Here is a 19,896-nt window from a genome sequence, read left to right on the forward strand (position 1 = left end):
GCCCACGTAGAAGGGTTGAGGCATGGTGATCATGGCAGACAGCATGTTATGTATGTATTGCTCTTATACAACTGGAAGAAATCAAGTCTTTCAATTCTGTAAACACTGTGGTTAATTCACTGATGGAGCATACCTTTATTTACTGGAAGGAGCTACCAGTACTCCAAGGGACATCTGTCACTTTTGTTACTTTATCTAGCCAGCTAACCAAGGACAAACTGGTTAGAACAAAAGGGACAGCCAGTTGCCTATGAGGGAGACTACAATATGACTACATGGATCACAAGCCTGGTCCCACAGAACACATAGGCTAACTAACACTGCCCTGGTCTGCCATGCCCACCATGCCTTGTACAACGGTCCACTTTGTCAAAGGATCAGGGAACATTGCATTCACAATAATCAAACCGATTTCATACGATCGGTGCATCCATGATCGCCCAATATGCCCATAAGAATAAAGTCAAACCATTCTCTCACATAAACATTCTCAAAATCTGTACAACGAACTACTATAATACTCCCAGCCAGTTTCAGTCAAGATTGGTCATACTTCTCAAGTGGGCATACCTGTTTGGGACATCATCCGAAAGCCAATCAAAACTTCATTGTTGCACCAGAAGATGCCCCTGTCCCCCCAGACAAAAGTGGACTGTTCAGAACCCTATAAACCCCTTGTTTGCTAGCTGCTCTTGGGAAGAGCTGGTGGAGTGAACGAGGCCTATCTGCACTCCACCGACACTGTGGAAGGACTGCTGACACTGCTCATGTTACCAGAGTTGTTCTTGTGGGCTGCCGATGCCAAAGCCTGAGCTGCTGCAAGAGGAAAACGGAAGATGTCAATCAAGTGGAACAGGAGATACAGTTTAGATTAATCCAGCTAACCAATATGCTTTCACATTGCAAACGTCCATAGTCCGAGGAGATAGTGTGTGACATTGATGCTAGTCATGGATGATTTCTCTCAAGGCATGTTGGTTAGCTCAAAGAAGCTTGCCAACCGTTGACAAATTTACCGTGCTAATCATGCAGCAAAAATGAAGACGTGTATGTCTACTTTTCTCTAAGTTTTTTTTTTATTTCCTTGTATGTATATGTGAAACTGGGCCCTATTGAAAACCAGTGTATTAGCACTGAATTATAGGCTACCCAGGTGTTTGAAAATAAACAAAACAAAAAAACAAAAACATAACTTTCAATTTGAGTCACAGAAACCTCACACTGTGAGGGGCAATCAAATGTATTGGGAGCACAGCATGTACACAATCAATACCTTCTCTCTCTGCCCGTTCCCGCTCTTTCCTCTTATGCCTCTTCTTCTTACGGTCGATGGAGGCCACCTCAGATTTCAGGGCTCCATAGATTGTCTTCATCTCCTGCAGTTTCGTCTGTAGAAAGTCTATCCTAGCCTCTCCTTGGTACCTCAGGGATTCTGTAAAGGAAGATAGAGGTTTCATCAAGGCTAAATCTAGGCTTCTTCACAGGAAAGCGTTGTGAATTGGACTGAATTAAACATTTCAGATTACCTATGTCATGAAAAGTCATTTAAGTAGGACATTGGATTTCACTAAGCATACCAATGAAAAGCCAACCCGGACATCTTCAAGATATATAAGTATATCATATAAAGAGAGAGGATGAAGATATCTTTGGGCATACCTTCAACACTGAAGTGAAACTTTGGAGGCCTGGATGGTGACGTGGGGTCTGAGGGAGACCTGGACCTTTTCCGAGGAGAGCTGCCATTGTGCTTGTGGTGGGAATCCTTGTTGTCCTTCTCAGACGACTCACTGTCACTGCAGTTCACGTTGTTGTGTTTATGGTGCCGCCCCTTCTTGTGTCTGTGGTGCTTGCGTTTCCGCTTGCTGCCCGCACTGTCCACATCCTCGTGCTTCCGTTTCCTGCTGGGTGTCACCGCCTCCGTCCCACTGGCACTGGTACTCCCGTTGGTGGGCATGTTTCCGCTGCCAATACTACTGGAGGAGGCTGTGCTGCTGTCCTGAACGGGGGACTCGTTGCCCACCCCTGGCTGTTCACTCACACTGTCCAACTCAAGGTTCATGTCCATCTCGTTTTTAGTACTCTTGCTTTCTTCCTGGCCTCTTGGCGGCAAAGCCTCCTCTAATGTGGGGGGCTCAGACTTTTCCTCGGGCACAGACGTGGCTGGAATGCTGGGAGGGGCAATGCCCGGAGGGGTGGGTGGAAGGCCGTGTGAGAACATGGAGGTGTTCTGTTATCCTCCGGCTCCTTTTTTATGGACTTCTCTGGCACTTGATTCTCCTGATCAATATTCACTGCATCAGCAACAGAGGGCAGGACAGGGGATATTCTGTCCAACTTCTCCTTCTCCACCTTCTCCTTTTTGGTCTTCTTGTTGGACCCAGAGCTTGGTACTGGCGATGACCTGTCCTGTCGAGGGGATGTACGGCCGACTTTGTCGGACTTTCCTCTCCTTGACTTGGCCTCGGGGACTGGTGATGACCTGTCGCTTCTCGCTAACGATCTGTCAGACTTGTCAGTCTTGCCTTTGGTCTTCTTGCTGGGAGGGGTGAATGCAGAATCTGTGGGAGAGGATGCTCTCTTGGACCTGGTGGAGTTGGGGGTGACAGTTGGGGCAGAGCTGACTGGGTCAGGTGGGGATATCCTGTTTACCTGGGCCTCTTCTTTACTCGCTTCTGCAGAAGATCTTTCTTCTTTTATGGGGAGGCTGACACTGATAGGAGCATCTTGCAAGAAGGATGACCCTTCCTTGATGTGGTCTTCATTTTGTGGCCGAACAGAATCCTTCGGATCTTCTTCTTTTGTGTGCTCCAAGGACTGTGAAGTCTCCTCTTTAGTATGCCTTCTCTCTTCAGCTGCCTTGCTTTTCTGATCAGCACCTGACTTACGGCCCTTGCCCTTTTTAGCTGATTTCTTCTTGCTCTTCTCTGTCTTTTCTATGTCACCATCTTCCTTTTCCTCAAGAGGCATTTCTTGCTTGTCAGGATCTTCTTTCTGTTCATCCTTTGATGGCTGCTCCTTTGCAACATCCTTTGCAGCAGGAAGTTTCTGAGAGTCGCCACCAGCCAGTATCATCTCTTGCTCTTTGGCAACCTTCTCTTCCTCCTCCTTGGTAACTCTTTCAGTATTTTCTAGCTCTATTGCTGTCTCCACACCTTCTTGCCTGGTGTCTTCAATCTCAGGTGGAGCCTTTTCTACAGACTCCCTCCTTTTTCTTCTGGTTGACAACTCTCTACGTTTGTTCTTTGATTGCTCCTTCTTTGCTTCCTTGCTGTCTTCCCTGTCAATCTCAGCCTCCTTGTCTCCCTCCTTTGACAAAGGTTCCTTTGTCTCTGCTTCCTCCTTCACATCATCTTTCTTGACATCTGCTTTTTCTTCCTCCACGGGAGGGTTTTGGTCATCAGATGTGCCTTCTGTACTTGATTTCTCTTCTTTTGACTTCTCTTGAACTGTAGTTTTCTCATCCTTTTCTTTTGCAGCTATCTTTAAGTGATCTTCCCTCTCCTCTTCCCCCTCTGCTTCTTCAGCAATCTGTTCAGGACTACTTGGAGGTTCTGGAGGAAAACAAGCACCTAGCAATTGGTACGGATGCAATCTTAGGTCTATAAGTATCATGGTATATCGCACACATCAAGTGGTTTTACTTCAGTGCTGGTACTGTTAACATTAACAAGGGTAGAACACAGTACAAAGATGGAAATTTTTATGTATTCTGATCTGTTCACTGAATAGTGCATCATATTATCAGTGGGGGACTGGGCTCACTTCTGCCCTTATACAATGTATCAGAATTAACAGTGGCAAATCTAGTCCATTGAGGAAGGCTGAATAAAGTACCTGTATGTAAGTGTGGCACTGAAATCTGTCTAGATCTAGACTAGGCAATGTTACATAATATGCTGGCAATAAGAAGGATTCTAGGAACAAACGGAGAAAAATCTTTACCTGATGGTTGGGGCTCTGTGACACTTTGGCCCGAACTTCTCCTTGTTCTCTTGGGCTTCAAAGCTGTATTGCAGAAGAACACAAGAAGACAAGAGTTACACATGCAATGAAGAAGAACAGCATGACAACTTTAAACATTGAACAAAATTATCTGTTTGACTGCAGGAATTGACTGCTGCTCTCTCCTCACCTTCAATGTCAAAAGGCAGCGTTGCATCAGCTGTGCTGTTGGACCTCGTCAGCCTGGCCACCCTGGGGGAATCCATCTTCTCTAACCTCTCCACTTTCACTTGTACCGTCTTGTCGGTCTTCTTGAGCTGCGTCTTGGGAGGTTCTGGGGTAGGAGGAGCTGGCTCTGAAGTTGTAGACTCCTTCTCATCCTTGTCGTCTTCCTCCTTCTTCCTGCCCGACCCCGGGGGGCGACCCCGCTTCCCCAGGCCCTTGTTTGGAGGAGGGGTTTTGCCGTTCTTTCCCGAATGGACTGGCTCTCCCTTTTTACCCCCTTTGTTGTTGGACTTGTTATCAGCTGGTCCCACAATCCGATCCAGGTTGATCCACTCATCATACCTAGGATGACAGTTATGACCACAGTATTTATAGTAGATTTTTACACCTACAAAGCTGCAACAGGATAACGCCGTATTGCAATGTTGTCTTGTAACACAGAATTCAGTAGCTAAAAGTACTAATGCAAACAGACATATTCTAAATCTTCTGGCTTAGAACCTGTCATGTAACACACTCAAGACATCAAGCCTTTGACTACACTTTCTTCATACATCTATAGTGAAAGCACCCACCTGACGTTCCATCCTGCATAGTGGACATAGTACATCAGCTCTCCCTCCTCCATCTCAGCCTCCAGAACCTTGGCCTCGTAGATCCTTTGCTGTCGGCCACGCCCATATTTCACCTGGATCTTATCCCCGATGGCGTAGTCTCCTAGGGGCGGCTTCTCATCATCATCACTGCGGGAACAAACAGTTTACAACAATCGTACAACAAGCACCAAGATATCTTAGTTACATAAAATATGATATGTTCAAAAGAGACGCAAAGTTTTGAATAGACTAGAGATGACACACAGATGGTACTACTCTGAAGCATGTATACAGTGATAAGTTCAAACAGTTACAAGAAGAAAAACAATTCTTTAACCTCTATGCAGCTACATGACATAGAACACCTAGTTTCAAACCCACAATGAAGAACTGGACTTACGAGGCCTCATCCTCTTTCTTCTGGTCCTTTGTTTCAGTATCATCTTCTTCATCGTCTGATTCATCATCAGATTTAGTGGAAGCTTTACTGTCTTTATCCTTCTCTTTAGGCTTGCTGCCCTTTTCTGCAGCCTTCTCGGGCTCCTTTACTTTATCCTTTTCTTCTTTCTTCTCTGGCACAGGTGGTCTTCTTGCCTGAAAGTATCAAATGCATATATTGTGGTTAGTTCCGAAAACAGTCAAGTGTTCTATGAGTTCTATTAGAGCAATAAGGAACAACAGAATCTACATAAAGCCGCAGATGCAATCAAATGATACATGTTGGTAAAAAAAAAGTTTTTAATTCAGTCCACAAGCAGGCTTTCTTAGAAATTGCAGATCATGATGATATTAACTGTCTGGCAAACTGTGACTTTTGTAAATCTAGCTATCCACAGTTTTTTTCCTATCTTACAGTTAAGAGCTGCATCTTAGCTATTGGTGCCAACAGCTGAACAAATTCAAACATACTGAAGATGGCCTCCTCCCCCTTCTTGGTCTGGCTTCTTCCTCTTGATCCTTATCTTCATCTCCCTCATCTTCACTTTCCTCTTTCTTCTTCTTTTTCTCCTCTTCCCTTTTGTCCTGTTTCTTCTTGTCTTCTTCCTTCTTGTCCTTTCTGTCCTCCTCCTTGTTCTCAGACCTGTCTGCCCCGCGGGGACTCTTGGGAGGTCTGCCCCGTGCCCTGGGGGTGCCCTGCTGCTTCTGCTTCTTCTTAAACTCCTCATAGTCGTGCAAGTACCTACAACACACCAACATTGTTTTTAGTAAAGAAATTTGTGAAATAAAACTTTCCTAAAATTACATCTACCCAATCACAAATTACAAAAACTCAGATCAAAAGATACTTCAGCAACTTTGCTATCATCTAGTATTACCGAACATTTCAACCTATAACAAACTATATCTTAAAAGTCAAATCAATACAGCAAAGAAAAGAATCACACTCACTTCTTGTAGGCAGCTTTAATATTGTGCGAAGCTGCCGAGTGCTGTGCTGGAATCCCCATCTTACTGTACAGTTCTTTCCACAGGCCACAGTCTTTTGTCACCTGGGAAATGAAATTAGACATTTTAGCACTCTTCGCAATCTAACAACAAGGCTTTGATAAAAAAATTATTGTTCAACAAAATGACTTGAAATGAAACACAAGCAACAATTCTCACCTCGTCGAACCCCCCCTGGCCTTGCACCAGTTCATACAGCTTAAACAGGTTGAGGTCTCTGTACCCCAGTACTGGAGGCTTTGTGATGGGAGTACCTGCAATGTATAGTCAAGAGGATCAACAACAAATCTTACAAAACATCCACAAGATAAGGAAGTTCACAACATTATCTTATCCAAAGAGGCAAAAACACAAACAACAACAGAAAGCTGCTGTGTATCTCTTACCTTTGTCTTCCATAAACCTATACAGATCCTCTAAGAACTTTTCCTTCTCTTCAGAGTCTTCATCAGAGGACTGTGGGGAGAAACAAAGTGTAAGGATTGGTTTTCATCGCACAGAAGGGTTATAGTTTCCAAGTTTACATCTAGAACTATATACAGGCTCACTCAAGTTTACACACGATCCAACTTATATCCAACATCAAGACATTTTTTTTATTAAAGATTTTACAGCTGTAACATACCAAGGGAGTGTGACCACTTCTCTCAGAATTTCATTAGCAGAAAATTTTGGTTCCCTTGTGGTAAATATCTTTTTTTTAAATGCTGGCAATAAATCAATACTATAGCACCATCAAACATTTCATGTATTCCTTTCCTATCTCAAAAATACTAGCCATTAAGACATAACAAATAAGAATGTAACATGGCCCTTACTTCCTCATCTTCCTCCTCCTCATCATCCTCCTCTGCATCACTCTCCTCCTTGGTGCGTTTCTTATTGTTGTCCCAAGACGCAGGGACATCCCCAGTGTCCAAGTACTTGATGGCCAAGTCAATAGCTGTTGACAAAAAGCTGAACTTAGCACCCCCTGTATGATTTGTTACTTGAGTACTTGTGTACTGTGCATGTACCAACAGACAGGAGCACTGTAATGTATATCCAGTTGCATGAGTAAAAACTATTTGGCCTAATGCAATGTACTAACACAAATCTTATTGACCCTAAATCCTAATGAAAAACAGTTGGCTCCATGTTGCTTCTAATCAGTTCATTTGAAGTTTGTCTAGATCTCTTATCTTTTAGGATTAATAAAACAAGAATTCTCACATATACAAAGACTCATATTAAAACTTGAGAGATTACAACTATGTCTGTATATTGTACTGACCAGGTTTGAGGGAGGGGCTCTCTATCCTCTCTGCCTGCTCCTTGTTAAACTCCCTTGTGTCTTCCTTGTTCACTACATGGCTACAATGAAAAAGTTATGTTAGTACAACATGACACAAGTAGTAATTTTTTTTTCATCAAAGGCCATGTTGATTTGATTATATGGATGACATCCGCGCTCGCACCAATTTTCGGCCGTTTCCAACAAAAAAAAGTTTTTGACCATACAATGAATTGTGCAAAGCAGCTGTAAAATGAGCACAAATATTCTGTAGATTGAAAAAAAAGTATCAGAAAACAGATAACTAATCATAGTCTAATGCCATAGAATGCCAAATAAATCTAAAGTCAAAGAATAAGATGTGAAAGGACAGAAAGAAAAAAATCTACTGTTGATAGGGGGAGGTACCAGTAAAGAAAATTCAGGTCCCGTTCAGGTCCAGAGGATCATTTTCAGGTCCAGATCTGAACCTGGACCTGATTGTCTGTGCAAACTTGAGAACTGGCAATACTCAAAACAAGGGTAGTTGGTCAGTTTTGCTACAAAGGAATCTGTTTGGTGGATTATTGGACTCCCACTGGCATTCAAAAATCCCATCTCCAAGTAATAAAGGCTAACTGTCTCTGTACCTTTGACTGTAGAAACTTGGTACAATTGACTATAATTTAGTATAAACTCTTCTTGGCTTCATCTTGTTGTCTTCTTGGCCCCCGGTAAGACCCCAAATGCCTGCCGACATAGTGTGTCCATTTTGTAATTGGCGAAACCTGTTCCTCTGATTTTTTTCCAGGTCTGTTTTTTTTCGGATTGGTCCAAGAAGAAGAAAAAATGTCTTGCACCCGTATAATGTACTGGTCCCTACACCTAACTGTTGGGATACCATACTATGTGTGTTTAGTCCTATGTTCAACCTTCCTGGCCACTTTGATTTCATACTGGAGGCAACTTTTTTTTTTGCCAAACTTTTTTTTTAATTCGCTCGCTCGCATCAGTTATGGAGTTCCCAGAGGATGTCATCCATATAATCAAATCAACATGGCCAAACACTGAGAACACCACCAGAGCATTCAGCAATAAATGATATTTCTGAAGAAATAGTCCATACATACATATGATCAAACACAGGCAAGAATTTCACCTGAAAATTGAGAAGGTGCAAGTCTGTAAGAGGTAGTTTAAATGTGTGTCCTTCTCATCCATTAAGCCTTGGACAGCCCTAGTTACAGGAAGAATAGGACTTACTATTTGCCATCCCTGAATGACCGCACTGCTATCTGGTCCTTGCCTCTCGTAAGCTTTACATCTGCGCTGCTGGGGTTCACAGGCTGTGGGACACAAGGTAAAACTGTTAGTGTTGGCAATGCAGGGTACAGAATTGTATTGTTTCCAAAGACATTCTCTTACATTTCATGTCATAGATACCTGCTTCTAACATGTGTAGGCAATGGGTCCATACCATCCCATCACACAAAAACAGCAACAAAGACATTCTGTCATACATTGCTCTGGAGTTACACAAAATTGCTGCACACTCAGAGCTTTCTTTTCAAGAGGATTTAGGTCAACTCTATATTCCAATCTGACAGGGTAACTGAAAATTGGACACATCTTGTTTATAAAACATTTCCACAAAAGCACATGTTACCATCGGCAATTAAAACAGGTATATTTACATCCCTGATGTCCACGTTCAGGGTTCAAGGTTACAGGTATTTACAACATCATACATCTTTATTTGATTATTCCACTATTAAAAGCAACTACAATGGCACTGACATAAAACAAATTGAAAATCCTGGCTCTAACTCCAAACACAGCAGTAAACAACAGTACAACAGTTACAACAGTACATACCAAAGCTGGAAACCAATTTCTTCTCTTATCTGTAGACTCCACACACAGGACCTGGTGAAAGGAAGATCATTTTAGGATTGCCCTGACAATTGCTCTGAATTTATGGGAAGTTGTTCAAGGTCACTATCATTCTTCCTACAGTATACAACAACCAAGGTATAGAACTACCATAAATTAAGAAAATTGGCAAATTACCTTTTATTGAAAACAAGTAACAGTAAGCCCATATCTTACCTTATGACCACAATGCAACCACTTAATTCTTGTATAGATATATCATAAGTAGATAGTTAACATTTGAAGTTTCAGAGTTTCTCATTTTTATCTTTGTCTTTGCCACAATGGATAGCCTTTTGAAATGGCCTTTGGAAAACCCTAACCGCATGCTATACTATAAAAACACAGTCCATACCTTTCGAGTCTCCTTCTCCTTACTGGATTTTGAGGCAGACTTCTTGGGCGTGGGCGTCTCCTCCTCACTTTCCTCGTCACTGCTGACCCGGGTGGGCGTGCCCCAGCGCCGCCGCCGTCGCTTTCCCTTACTACTGCCGTGCACGACCGGCGTACCGAAATTCTCTGGGTCTGTCAGAGGGAGGTTGTCTAGGGTCTGATAGAAAAGGTATGGTCAGAGATTGTACCTGTACTTAAGAGCGTGGTCACATTCGCATTATGATGGGTTTAAAACAGCAAAAGTGCCTATTTAGCAATCTTGCCTATTTAACTATTCTCTTTTCAGCTGCCTGCTGCTGCCTGTATGTACCGAAATGATGAGCCATATGGAAGAAGACCACTGTCACCATAAGGTGTCATTTCTGGTCACTTAAGCATTTCTATAACAATCACACTTGTTGAAGTACAACAGTTTTTTGTTGTTAGATCAAACAGCTCTTATTGCAATATCACCCTGTCAAATGATAATATACAAGGGTCAGTATTGTCCCATGTTTACTTAAATTAACGGTGAGTTTGAGTTCCTGATCTGTACTGAAGCAACCTTGTCCCTTGTGCTAGTACTGAATAGTAATGGTTTAACGTCCATGTTTAAACTGTGGGAAGAAGGGTCAAGGACACAGTTGAATATTCGAAGGGACCTTCCACGGCCAAATGTGGAGATGCAAAACTAAATCTATGATACGGTGCAGCCAAAAGGTGAAGTGACCAAATCATACGAGTGCTTTGAAACAAGGAAGGTAAAATTTGTACATACCTCACTTTCACTAAAGTGTTTCTCTCCCTTCAGACAGAGGGAAGTTCTCCTTAATGTTCGCTCATCTCCATCATCAAACACTGGGGAAGACAAGATGGGCCATGATCAGGACAGACACACCAGGCACTTGGGACGAATTAATGGTAACACCTTCAAGCTTTATCATTAATGAATTGAAAATACAATTCTTACTGTATCTTAAAAAAGTGTTCATAATAAAGCATTTCAGAAAAATTAAAGTTGAGCCATTCAAATGTCTGGAAAGTATAACTTACCAACAGTATAGGTACTGCTATCCATCACTTTGTTGATGACAGCTTCCCTGACTTGTCCATCCTCAGCCTTAACTTCCACATGAGCTCCAACCTAAAAAAAAGTGAGAATTGAGTTAAAAATGTGTGTCGAAAAAGTCACATACACGAAAAAAATCTTTTCTGAACTCAAAAATCTTTGTAAGTGGACATTGCTTTAAAAAACGTCATAAGAGGTAAGGAGTATCCATTTTGCAATAAAACAAAACAAAATACATTGCTTGAACCAATACAACCTATCTAGCTGAAATTATCTTGAATGTCTTTAGTAATGTAACACATTTTGGACATGACCCCATTTCATTGTTTGTTCAGCTTGGCTACAGGTGAAAGGGGCAATACAACATGTGATGTGTGCTTCACTTACAATACCTGTGGTGTGTTTGACATGATTTAAATAACTCACCCTAAGAGGTCCTTTGATGATACAGTCATCTGTGATTTGTGTTGATGAACTGTCATTTTTGAAAGTCACCTGTAGAAGCACAAAACCAGTAAGACGCTTAGGAAAGTTTCATAATGATCTATTTCATTTTTAGAGTGTTACAATAAAAAAAAAAGACCATGTCCTGCTAGGACTTAGAAGCATTGATTATATAATAAAAAACATTGTATTGGAAGCTGATTACATAGTTGTACAAGTTAGGAAAGGTAGGGCACTGGGCTATATAAAATACAATTTGGCTCCACCCCCATTATGTAACGATGTAAATTATGCCTCACAGGTTGGGCTGATGTATGACCACCTACTGGATACAACACCATGTCACGTGTGACAATCATGTATACATGCCCAGGGGAAAAACATACATTGGAGGAAACTTGACAAAAACATCATAGCCAACTCTCAAAAAATATTCATGTTAAAACTTCATATCAGCTTTCACTGTGGTAGGCAGTTTGCATTGTAGACAAGAGGTTTTAATAAAACAGAATATGTGCACCAATCAATTTTTTCATACTTAATTATCCACATCACTTGAGGGATTTCATCAGGTGTGACATTTTTGTTACATGGAGCTTTAGAAAACCACAGAACTGTTATACTGACTAAGTTCTTAATCAAAAATTAATGTTTATCAAAACAATCCAAACCTACAACTTGAAAATACAATGAGATATAGTTTTATTACTTCTTTTCCACATGATATGGGTATAAGAAAAAAAAGAGAAATATATGATATACAAAGGAACATGAGTTTATCTAGATGAATACTGATGCTCCTTACCTTACACTTCACCAACTTCTTGACTATTTTGACCTTGGCTTCACAAAATGCACCTCGGTACTTCGCACTGACTTCGGTGCCCACCGACAGGAACGGGGGCTCTTCTGTACCCTGGGTTTGAACAATGGAACAAGATTGTGTCACTAGAACAGCCATATTTAATCAGACAAGCCATTCATCAGTTAATAGATATAAAATTCACCAAACTTGTTGACAACTTTTCCTGCATAAAGATGTAAAGTTCTTGTGTTATTTCTGCAAAGAGAATTTTGACATCTGTAATTATAGGTAGTTTTCTTCTCCCTGCCAAATTCCACAGTTTGACAGAAATTCCCCAATGTGACCTCAAGGCCAACCTTGGCTCATGATGTCCATTGCTTGGCCAACTGTGGTCAAATCTGCAAAAAGAAAATCTATGAAAATTTATTCAATGGTAGATAAATAATTATGAGGACATGCCACCAGATGGAGTTGCTGAACACCTAACTATACAAAATGACATGTCAAACAATTCTGTCATATCACCACATCACCTGTCAAATTGCTGAGACTTCTGATATACAGTTAGAAAAGGATACAACAATAATCTTACTTGCAAAGACATTTATATTTTACGTTTTCTGATTCTTTTAGCCACTTACCACAACAACTGACCAATGTTTAAAGTTCGAACAGTGAGACTCCAAGCTGACATTCACCAGCATTCCTATTGTACTTATTTTAGGTGCTCAGGAATCAAATGGGCTATTTATATTACCTTCCCCTTTTCCTCTCACACTTACAATATTAATAGCATATCAACATTTTCATCCATGATATGCACTATAATTAACATGTATCTTAAGACTTAACACTGGTTGCATGCCAATAAACCTACAAATAGGTTTGTTCCTTTCAATAAAATATGACTATCAAAGGATTTGACCTTTTCACACTACCTGCTCAGGACTTTTTTAGACAACATACTTGAGTCCTGAAGAAAAGATTTCAATGATCACAAGCATTTTTGTAATTTCAACAAACATTTAGTACAGTTTTCTTTTGATAAGTTTTATCTAACATAGTTTTCACATGAAAGCAAAGAGTCGGAACACATGGAAAAGAACACATTTTTTTGCTTCCAGATGGAATTGTGTGCCAGGTTAGCATGTGACATGTTTAAAGGCTTCAATTCCTCCTATGCAATTCAAAGGTAGAGTTGAAACCATCGCTGGATAGTGATTGGAGGTTTGTACAAGTTAACTAGGTCACGACTTGAGAAAATCAATAAATGAAGATGACAGCTTCTTTCTTGGAGCATATGAATCCACCTCTTCACCTTGCTGGCACAAAAGGGAAAACAGAAACAGTGTTATCTCACAACTGGAGCTGGTCGTAGAACAAAGATGTACATCATTCAGTTAAAATCTGGTAATACTCATCCAAGATTCTGCAACTCATAACAGATAAAATTGTTATAAAGACAAGAACAGTAATCAAGACAATAAAGACAGTCTAGTGGCTCTTTCTTGCAAGGGTGTGGCTGGGTAACAGTTCTTGGGTATTGTGATAGTGGTGTCTGCAGAAGTAGCCAGAGGTCACTCTACAGTGATGGCTTAGTCACCACTTGCTGTGGGGAGGAGAATGCATGAGTCATGGAGAGTCTCTGATCTGAAAGTTTTAAAAAAAACAGCACTAACTTGTCAGAACCTCAAACACAGTACAGATCTTGGCTAAAACAGCATCGCTAACTGCAGATGGGATGAACGATTTTAAGGTGTGCTGTTAGTCAAACTGTAACACTGTACAGCTCTCAGTACAGACAAAAGCATAACAGTCAAAACAAAAAGTCAAACGTGGTCCAAGTACAAAGTCTGCATACATAGCCACAAACAGGAAACCGTCTTACCTTGCTCTGGTGAGGAGACTATCTTATGTTTCTTTTAAAATTGACAATGTAAACATGTTGGTGTAAAACTGTAAGTCTGGTGGAGAAGGAAACATACATACACGATTACACGTAGCTACATACACAACAAAGTATTATTACCACAAACCCATCACCTTACCTTGGGACCCAGATACAAAGAGTTTAAAAGCCTAGTCTGATTTTTTCAAATGTTTTTTTTTTTACAATGAGGCAAATCTACGAAAGTTGGCATTTTTACAAGGTGTACCGTGTACAGTCTAGAAAATAGTTTGCCAGTTGTTACTTTCATGTGCATGGATTGTATGATTACACCACACATTTAATGCTTGTGCAACTAGCAGCTAATACCTGAAGTGGTGGTGTCTCTTTGCTGGTTAGAAACACAAGACAGACAGAGAGAAGGTAGAGAGTTTTGGGACTGATCAGAAACAAAAATGTTGAATTTTCCTTACCCTTCGTGACATCTGACCAGCCTTAGCTTGAACTGCTATGTGCAAATGGTGATCTGGCAGGGGAAAAATTGGCAGTGTTCTTTACGAATTGAAGTCCATGCACATATTTCTTTTGGTAAACATGAATGGACACAAAACAGAAGCATGGTCGACTAACATTGTGACGAAGACCCAACTTCTGACAGTCGGAATTACACGGTTTTAGCGGATCACACCCAGATGTGCTTTCCACACTGTTTTCCCACCGTCCGGCTACAGAAAAAGGCAAACTGGGGAATTTTAGGGGGGAACAACACAGTTTTATCTTAATCATGGCCGCAGTAAATAATCACAACACGATCGTAAGTATTACAGACAAAAAGTACGGTAGAAGTCTGAGGAAAATTCCTTCACTCAAGAGAGATTTAGCGCGAGTAGGCGGGGAGATTTGAGTGAGCACAGCACTGAGAGGAAGGCCATCATGGAACAACATAGCTACAGGACGCAGGGACAACGTCACAACAGTCCTGTCCTTGGAGATTTCAGTATACACACAAACTTGTTCCTGTAAGTATTCCTCTTCACATAGTCATTAATAAGTCAAACAAGACAGTCGCATAAAATGTATCAGTTTGAAGCACTGGCCTAGGTAGAAGAGGGGAAATCTTTGTTTGCAAGACTGGCGCTAGCTGCCGGTTGGGCAATTATTTGACCCGCCTTCCATGGGCCGGGCGAATTTTTGCCACACCGGCCGTTTGGGATGCTAAACGAACGATTACGAGGGGTACACAAAGTCTTGTAACTCTAAAGACACGATTGTCAAATCGGCAACTATCAGATCTCAGAAATTCCTGCACGGGACAGCAAAAATCAGCTGGTATAACAGACAGGGGAGAAGCAAGTACAAGCATGAGGGAGCCATAGGGCCCCACACATGCCAACTCACCCCTTTCCCGGCGTACTTACCATCGGTCCCTGAACCGATTTGCTCCCAACTCCGTCCAAAGGTTCTAGACAATGTTCGCTCACTGTGACGCAATATTGGTGTATATTCACCGACGGAATACCGAGAAACCGGCGAGGAAAACTTGCAAAATTGGCGAGTCTCACTGCTCAGCTCCCCAGGAAAAAGAGAACGAAACAACAACTTGACATGGGGGGTCCCCGCCGCTGATTGGTCAGCGGTCACGTGAGGCCGTGCCAGGGAGGCTTCCGCTCCCAGCATGCCGCAGCGCGCCTGCGCAATCGTCCTCTTTCCCTTTGGACGTGGTGGAGTCTGGAAAAAAGGTGACACGCCGTCTTTTTGTCCGGATTTCTCTCTCCTCGCTAACGTTAACCACACCATTCACCATATCAAGTGTAGTTAATGTCCTATTCTAGCGATATATGGTATTATTTTCCGATTTAATGGTACAAAAGTTGGGTTATTTGATCCAAGAATGTGGGAGGTCAGTTCCGCCATGTTGCAAAATGGAGCAGCTCATTTGCACTGGAGATCACGTGGGCAGCTGCATGTGTTGTACCTGCTGCACAATACTAGCCAGCTGCTGTTCGCCCTAAATTCACAGGACTCCGTCAAATGCCATCAAACCGGGCAGGGCACGTGGGGAAGTACAATATTCCTTACATTATGGCGCAATAGCTGAATTAGGTTTAAAAAAATTGACAAGGGAAAGCATGACTACCATGTGCAGGTCTCGGGGCACGGTTAACTTTACTTCCTTTATTATAGAAGCTCTGCTCTGATTATAAAGACAAGGCTGTCCTCAAGGCTGTGTCAACTGAACATTGCAAAGTCATGTCAATCAGATCGATATGTAGTTTACCCTGTTTGTCGTTTAATGACTTATGATTTTGTCAATTTGTAAACCAATATGATAAAAGTGTTTAAGCCATGTCAAGTTCATAATTTTTCGACAAGGGGAAAGCATGATCATGTCTAAATTGTCAATGATTATGATAGAACATTGCCTGATCCTGACAGGAGGATTGTGGAGCAGGAGTATGCTCTTGCTATTAGTCAGAAAAAAGTAAAGATTTTTAACAGGGTGCTCCTATTAACATTTTTAGGTTGCAAAAGGTGTGGCCAAATGAAGTGTGTAGAAAATTTTGTCGCAATGTTTTCTACCTTGATGGTTTTCAAAGATGGATGGTGAAGTTCTTAGTTGTCAATGATGAGAATACTGTCTGATTTCACCCTGACAGGGGATGCTGACAGATATATTCTTAGGACACCTCTTGAGACAACTGTAGTATCACAATTACTTTCAGTAATTTTCAGACTTCATCATCTGTTTACAGCTAAGGCTAAGTTGACTCCTATGACATTCAGCAAGGGTTTTGTACTGTGGCTTTGTATATTAGGTTGCAACACTGAAGGGAGGCTAAGTAACCTAGAACTTCAAGAAGTCTCATGCATGAGCAGCTGTAAATCATAAATATCACAAATGTGATACTACAACTTAATTTTTGTTATTCTTGACACATAGGACCCACCTAAACCAGCATCATGCCTCCCAAGAAGGACACTAAAGGAGGGGACAAAAAGGGACAAAAGGCCAAGGCTGGAAGTGGTGGGGGTAAGGCCAAGAAGAAGAAGTGGTCGAAAGGAAAGGTGGGTATTATGCTGCAAACCATAAACTGATGGTGCTTGAAACTCCAGTTAAATGTTAAGCAGAGTTTGATCAGCTAGTTTAATTGCTGTTTCAGTCTTCTACTCATTACATGACAATTCTTAGACCAGAAACAAAAATAGTATGTTTGCTGTTGTAATGTCAGAAATAAAACTTTCTGATGATATGGCAGCAGAAGCACATCCAGAAGTCTCATGTCATTGTAAGCTTTACAACTGTAAAGAAATGTTCTTTTTGGGACTTTCTAAGATTGCCAGTGGAAGCTCTCTGTTGTCAATGATGAGAATACTGTCTGATTTCACCCTGACAGGGGATGCTGACAGATATATTCTTAGGACACCTCTTGAGACAACTTTCATATTTTTCTCTTATTCTGTCTTTAAGAAGCCAAACCAAGTATAGACTTTAGTAATTAACAGAAAATTCAAGAAGCGGGACAAAATTCAGGAGGGAAGACCTCATCAACCATGAATGTTTACTGTACCACTGGGTTTTAAAGTACTTTTATCAAACTATATTAGATATTTTGAGTACTTGTGGAGAGGTCGGTGAGAAAATGGTGAACATGAAACTACCACATTTCAGGAGTTACAGTATTACAGGCCTGAATGAAGATCCCTATGGAATTAAGATTCAAAAATATACAAAATGCCATTATAAGTTGAAAGGGTTATCCTGACCTTAATGTTAACTATCTTTTTTATTTGCTGTTAGGTTCGTGACAAGCTCAACAACCTTGTCCTGTTCGACAAGGCCACATACGACAAGCTTTACAAGGAAGTTCCCAGCTACAAACTCATCACACCTTCAGTCGTATCCGAGAGATTGAAAATCCGTGGGTCTCTTGCTAGGGCAGCTCTCAAGGAACTTCATAGCAAAGGTACAAAGGATGTTTAGTGTAGAAAACATGTCTTAAATGGGTTTTGATTTTCTTGTTTACTGTGGTGATTTGAGTAGGTTAATTTTTCAGATAGGAAAAATATTGTTACTCTGTATTAATTTTGAAGAGCACAGAGTAAGCTGTCTCCTGTCATGCAGCTTGTAAGTGTGATTTGCAACTGAAATAGTATGTTTCAGTTTGCTTGAATTATGAATAGTCTCTCATGTAGCCTTGGCTGTTAGAGATGCTGTGCCATTTATCTGTGTTCCCTGTATTGACCCCTTTGCCCTGCAGGTATGATCAAACTTGTTTCCAAGCACTCTGCCCAGGTCATCTACACAAGAGCGACCAAAGAAACAGATGAGTAAAGTAGGTATCTTTTTTTTGCCATCAGTGTTAATCAATTTTTGTCCTGGCCCTTTTTTACCTTTGAGTTTAGTGTATTTAGTTAGGAATTTGTTTGTGTTTGAAGTTTGCAACAAAGTATCCTTGATCATTTGTATATGCATGGCAGTAGGTTACAACATGTAGGAAACGATATGTCTTGCTGAGCAGAAAGACATGATTGTGCTTTGATTGTACCTTGGCATATGTTGAAAGACTGTTATTGTAGGAATCCCTCACACAGTAGGAGCAAATGAAGATGTATTTACTGCTGTTGGTGTGGAGTTTTGTCTTGTATAACCATGACAGATGTTGATTTTAATGTTTGACTTGTCATCAACCAACCATTGAATGTTTTGTCTTTCAGATTGTGCTGAGGAGGGGACATTAGTAAAATGTTCAAGAACCACAATAAAGCTTGGATGTGATCTTGAAACCATTTGGCTTTGCTATTCATCATTTTTTTTTTTTGTAACTGCTACTTAGATAATATTAGAACACACCAATTAGAAATCTTATTTGGATAGCTTGAACCTGTGGAGGTTTAGCAAGTGAATCAAGATAAATATGTGTACATCTGTGCTTTCAGAATAGTTATTCCCAATTCTCCCATGCTGTAAAGACATGTACTCAACTTTATTAAATGTAGGCAAAGATGTAACAAAAAGTACCAATGTTGTTTTTTATAATATTTGGTTCAATTAAAACTCACCATGTATCAATTTTTGATAAAACGCTGGAGGCTTTGTGCCCCAATAGCTCAGGTTATTTTGATATGCAAACAGTTGTGGAAACTTTATGTCCATTTCACACCTAGTATGGCTCACTACACTTCTTACCTTGCGGTATGTAGTAAAGATGCAAAGCAGGACATAAAAAGGATCTTGAAGCTTGAAGTAGACCAATCACAATATATAAACAATCTTGTGCCACAGAAATGGATACATGAATACCCTTCATTAATGTTGTTTTTTAAAACCCTCGTGAGATTTTGGGTCTCCAGAGGATATTAGGATATCAAACATCAGAGAAAGTTTTTAAGTAATGATATTCGTTCCCTCTGCATATGGGACAAGCTATAACCATGGGTAGTTCTAGACCCATGCAAGGGAAAAACTGGAAAGTGTGTAGCAGCTAACCTGGTTACCAGGCTCTATAGTTACGCCCATGAAAAGGGATAGCAAACTGTAACATGCCTGTCAGTGATCCAGCACCATGGAATGTCACACGGAAGAAATTGTCACTTCTGAAGTATACCTGCTATCCATAGGTCATGTAACATCCTGGAAAATGTTGCACATCATTTGAATTAAAGACAAATGAAATACTGTAAATGGAGAAACTTTTGCGGTGGCCGCTTCACCGCGAACTTAAAACCACCACATTTTTCTTTGGCAGTAAGAGACTACAATGCATGGTGCTACCGCGAACTTAAAACCGCCATGAAAAGTCCTTTTTCCCGCTACCGTGAAATTGAATCCCCGAAAATTTAAATGCATTTACAGTATATTAATTTAATCCCAATGCTAGATGTTGTCACATCAGATTAAGATCGTCAACTTCATGAAAAAGT

General features: G+C 40.9%; 2 protein-coding genes across 2 annotated transcripts; one reads left to right on the plus strand and one right to left on the minus strand.

The window, feature by feature from the left end:
* Window positions 1-649: 649 nt before the first annotated feature.
* LOC118412807 (AT-rich interactive domain-containing protein 4B-like) lies at window positions 650-15,668 on the minus strand. Its single transcript, XM_035815844.1, is given in 23 exon segments — window positions 650-816; window positions 1,274-1,432; window positions 1,660-2,122; window positions 2,125-3,554; window positions 3,946-4,008; window positions 4,136-4,512; window positions 4,746-4,913; window positions 5,167-5,360; window positions 5,676-5,946; window positions 6,156-6,256; window positions 6,372-6,466; window positions 6,599-6,668; window positions 7,031-7,155; window positions 7,486-7,565; window positions 8,728-8,810; window positions 9,340-9,390; window positions 9,752-9,946; window positions 10,547-10,626; window positions 10,822-10,912; window positions 11,264-11,332; window positions 12,087-12,197; window positions 14,448-14,500; window positions 15,393-15,668. Coding segments are annotated over 23 exon segments (4,683 nt in total). The 5' UTR covers window positions 15,652-15,668; the 3' UTR covers window positions 650-721.
* On the plus strand, window positions 15,547-18,762 carry LOC118412800 (40S ribosomal protein S25). Its single transcript, XM_035815829.1, has 5 exons — window positions 15,547-15,713; window positions 16,916-17,040; window positions 17,774-17,939; window positions 18,234-18,308; window positions 18,691-18,762. The coding sequence occupies exons 2-4, from the start codon at window positions 16,936-16,938 to the stop codon at window positions 18,305-18,307; spliced, it is 345 nt and encodes a 114-aa protein (XP_035671722.1). The 5' UTR covers window positions 15,547-15,713; window positions 16,916-16,935; the 3' UTR covers window position 18,308; window positions 18,691-18,762.
* Window positions 18,763-19,896: the final 1,134 nt, after the last annotated feature.

This window comes from Branchiostoma floridae, chromosome 1 (assembly GCF_000003815.2).
Source record: "Branchiostoma floridae strain S238N-H82 chromosome 1, Bfl_VNyyK, whole genome shotgun sequence".
Lineage (NCBI taxonomy): Eukaryota > Metazoa > Chordata > Leptocardii > Amphioxiformes > Branchiostomatidae > Branchiostoma > Branchiostoma floridae.

Excerpts from the sequence above, each read along its gene's own strand:
- LOC118412800 (XM_035815829.1), top strand. The coding sequence starts at position 16,936 with ATGCCTCCCAAGAAGGACACTAAAGGAGGGGACAAAAAGGGACAAAAG. Across the intron at positions 17,041-17,773 it reads AGAAGTGGTCGAAAGGAAAG|GTTCGTGACAAGCTCAACAA; the intron begins GTGGGTATTATG and ends ATTTGCTGTTAG. Across the intron at positions 17,940-18,233 it reads CAAGGAACTTCATAGCAAAG|GTATGATCAAACTTGTTTCC; the intron begins GTACAAAGGATG and ends TTTGCCCTGCAG.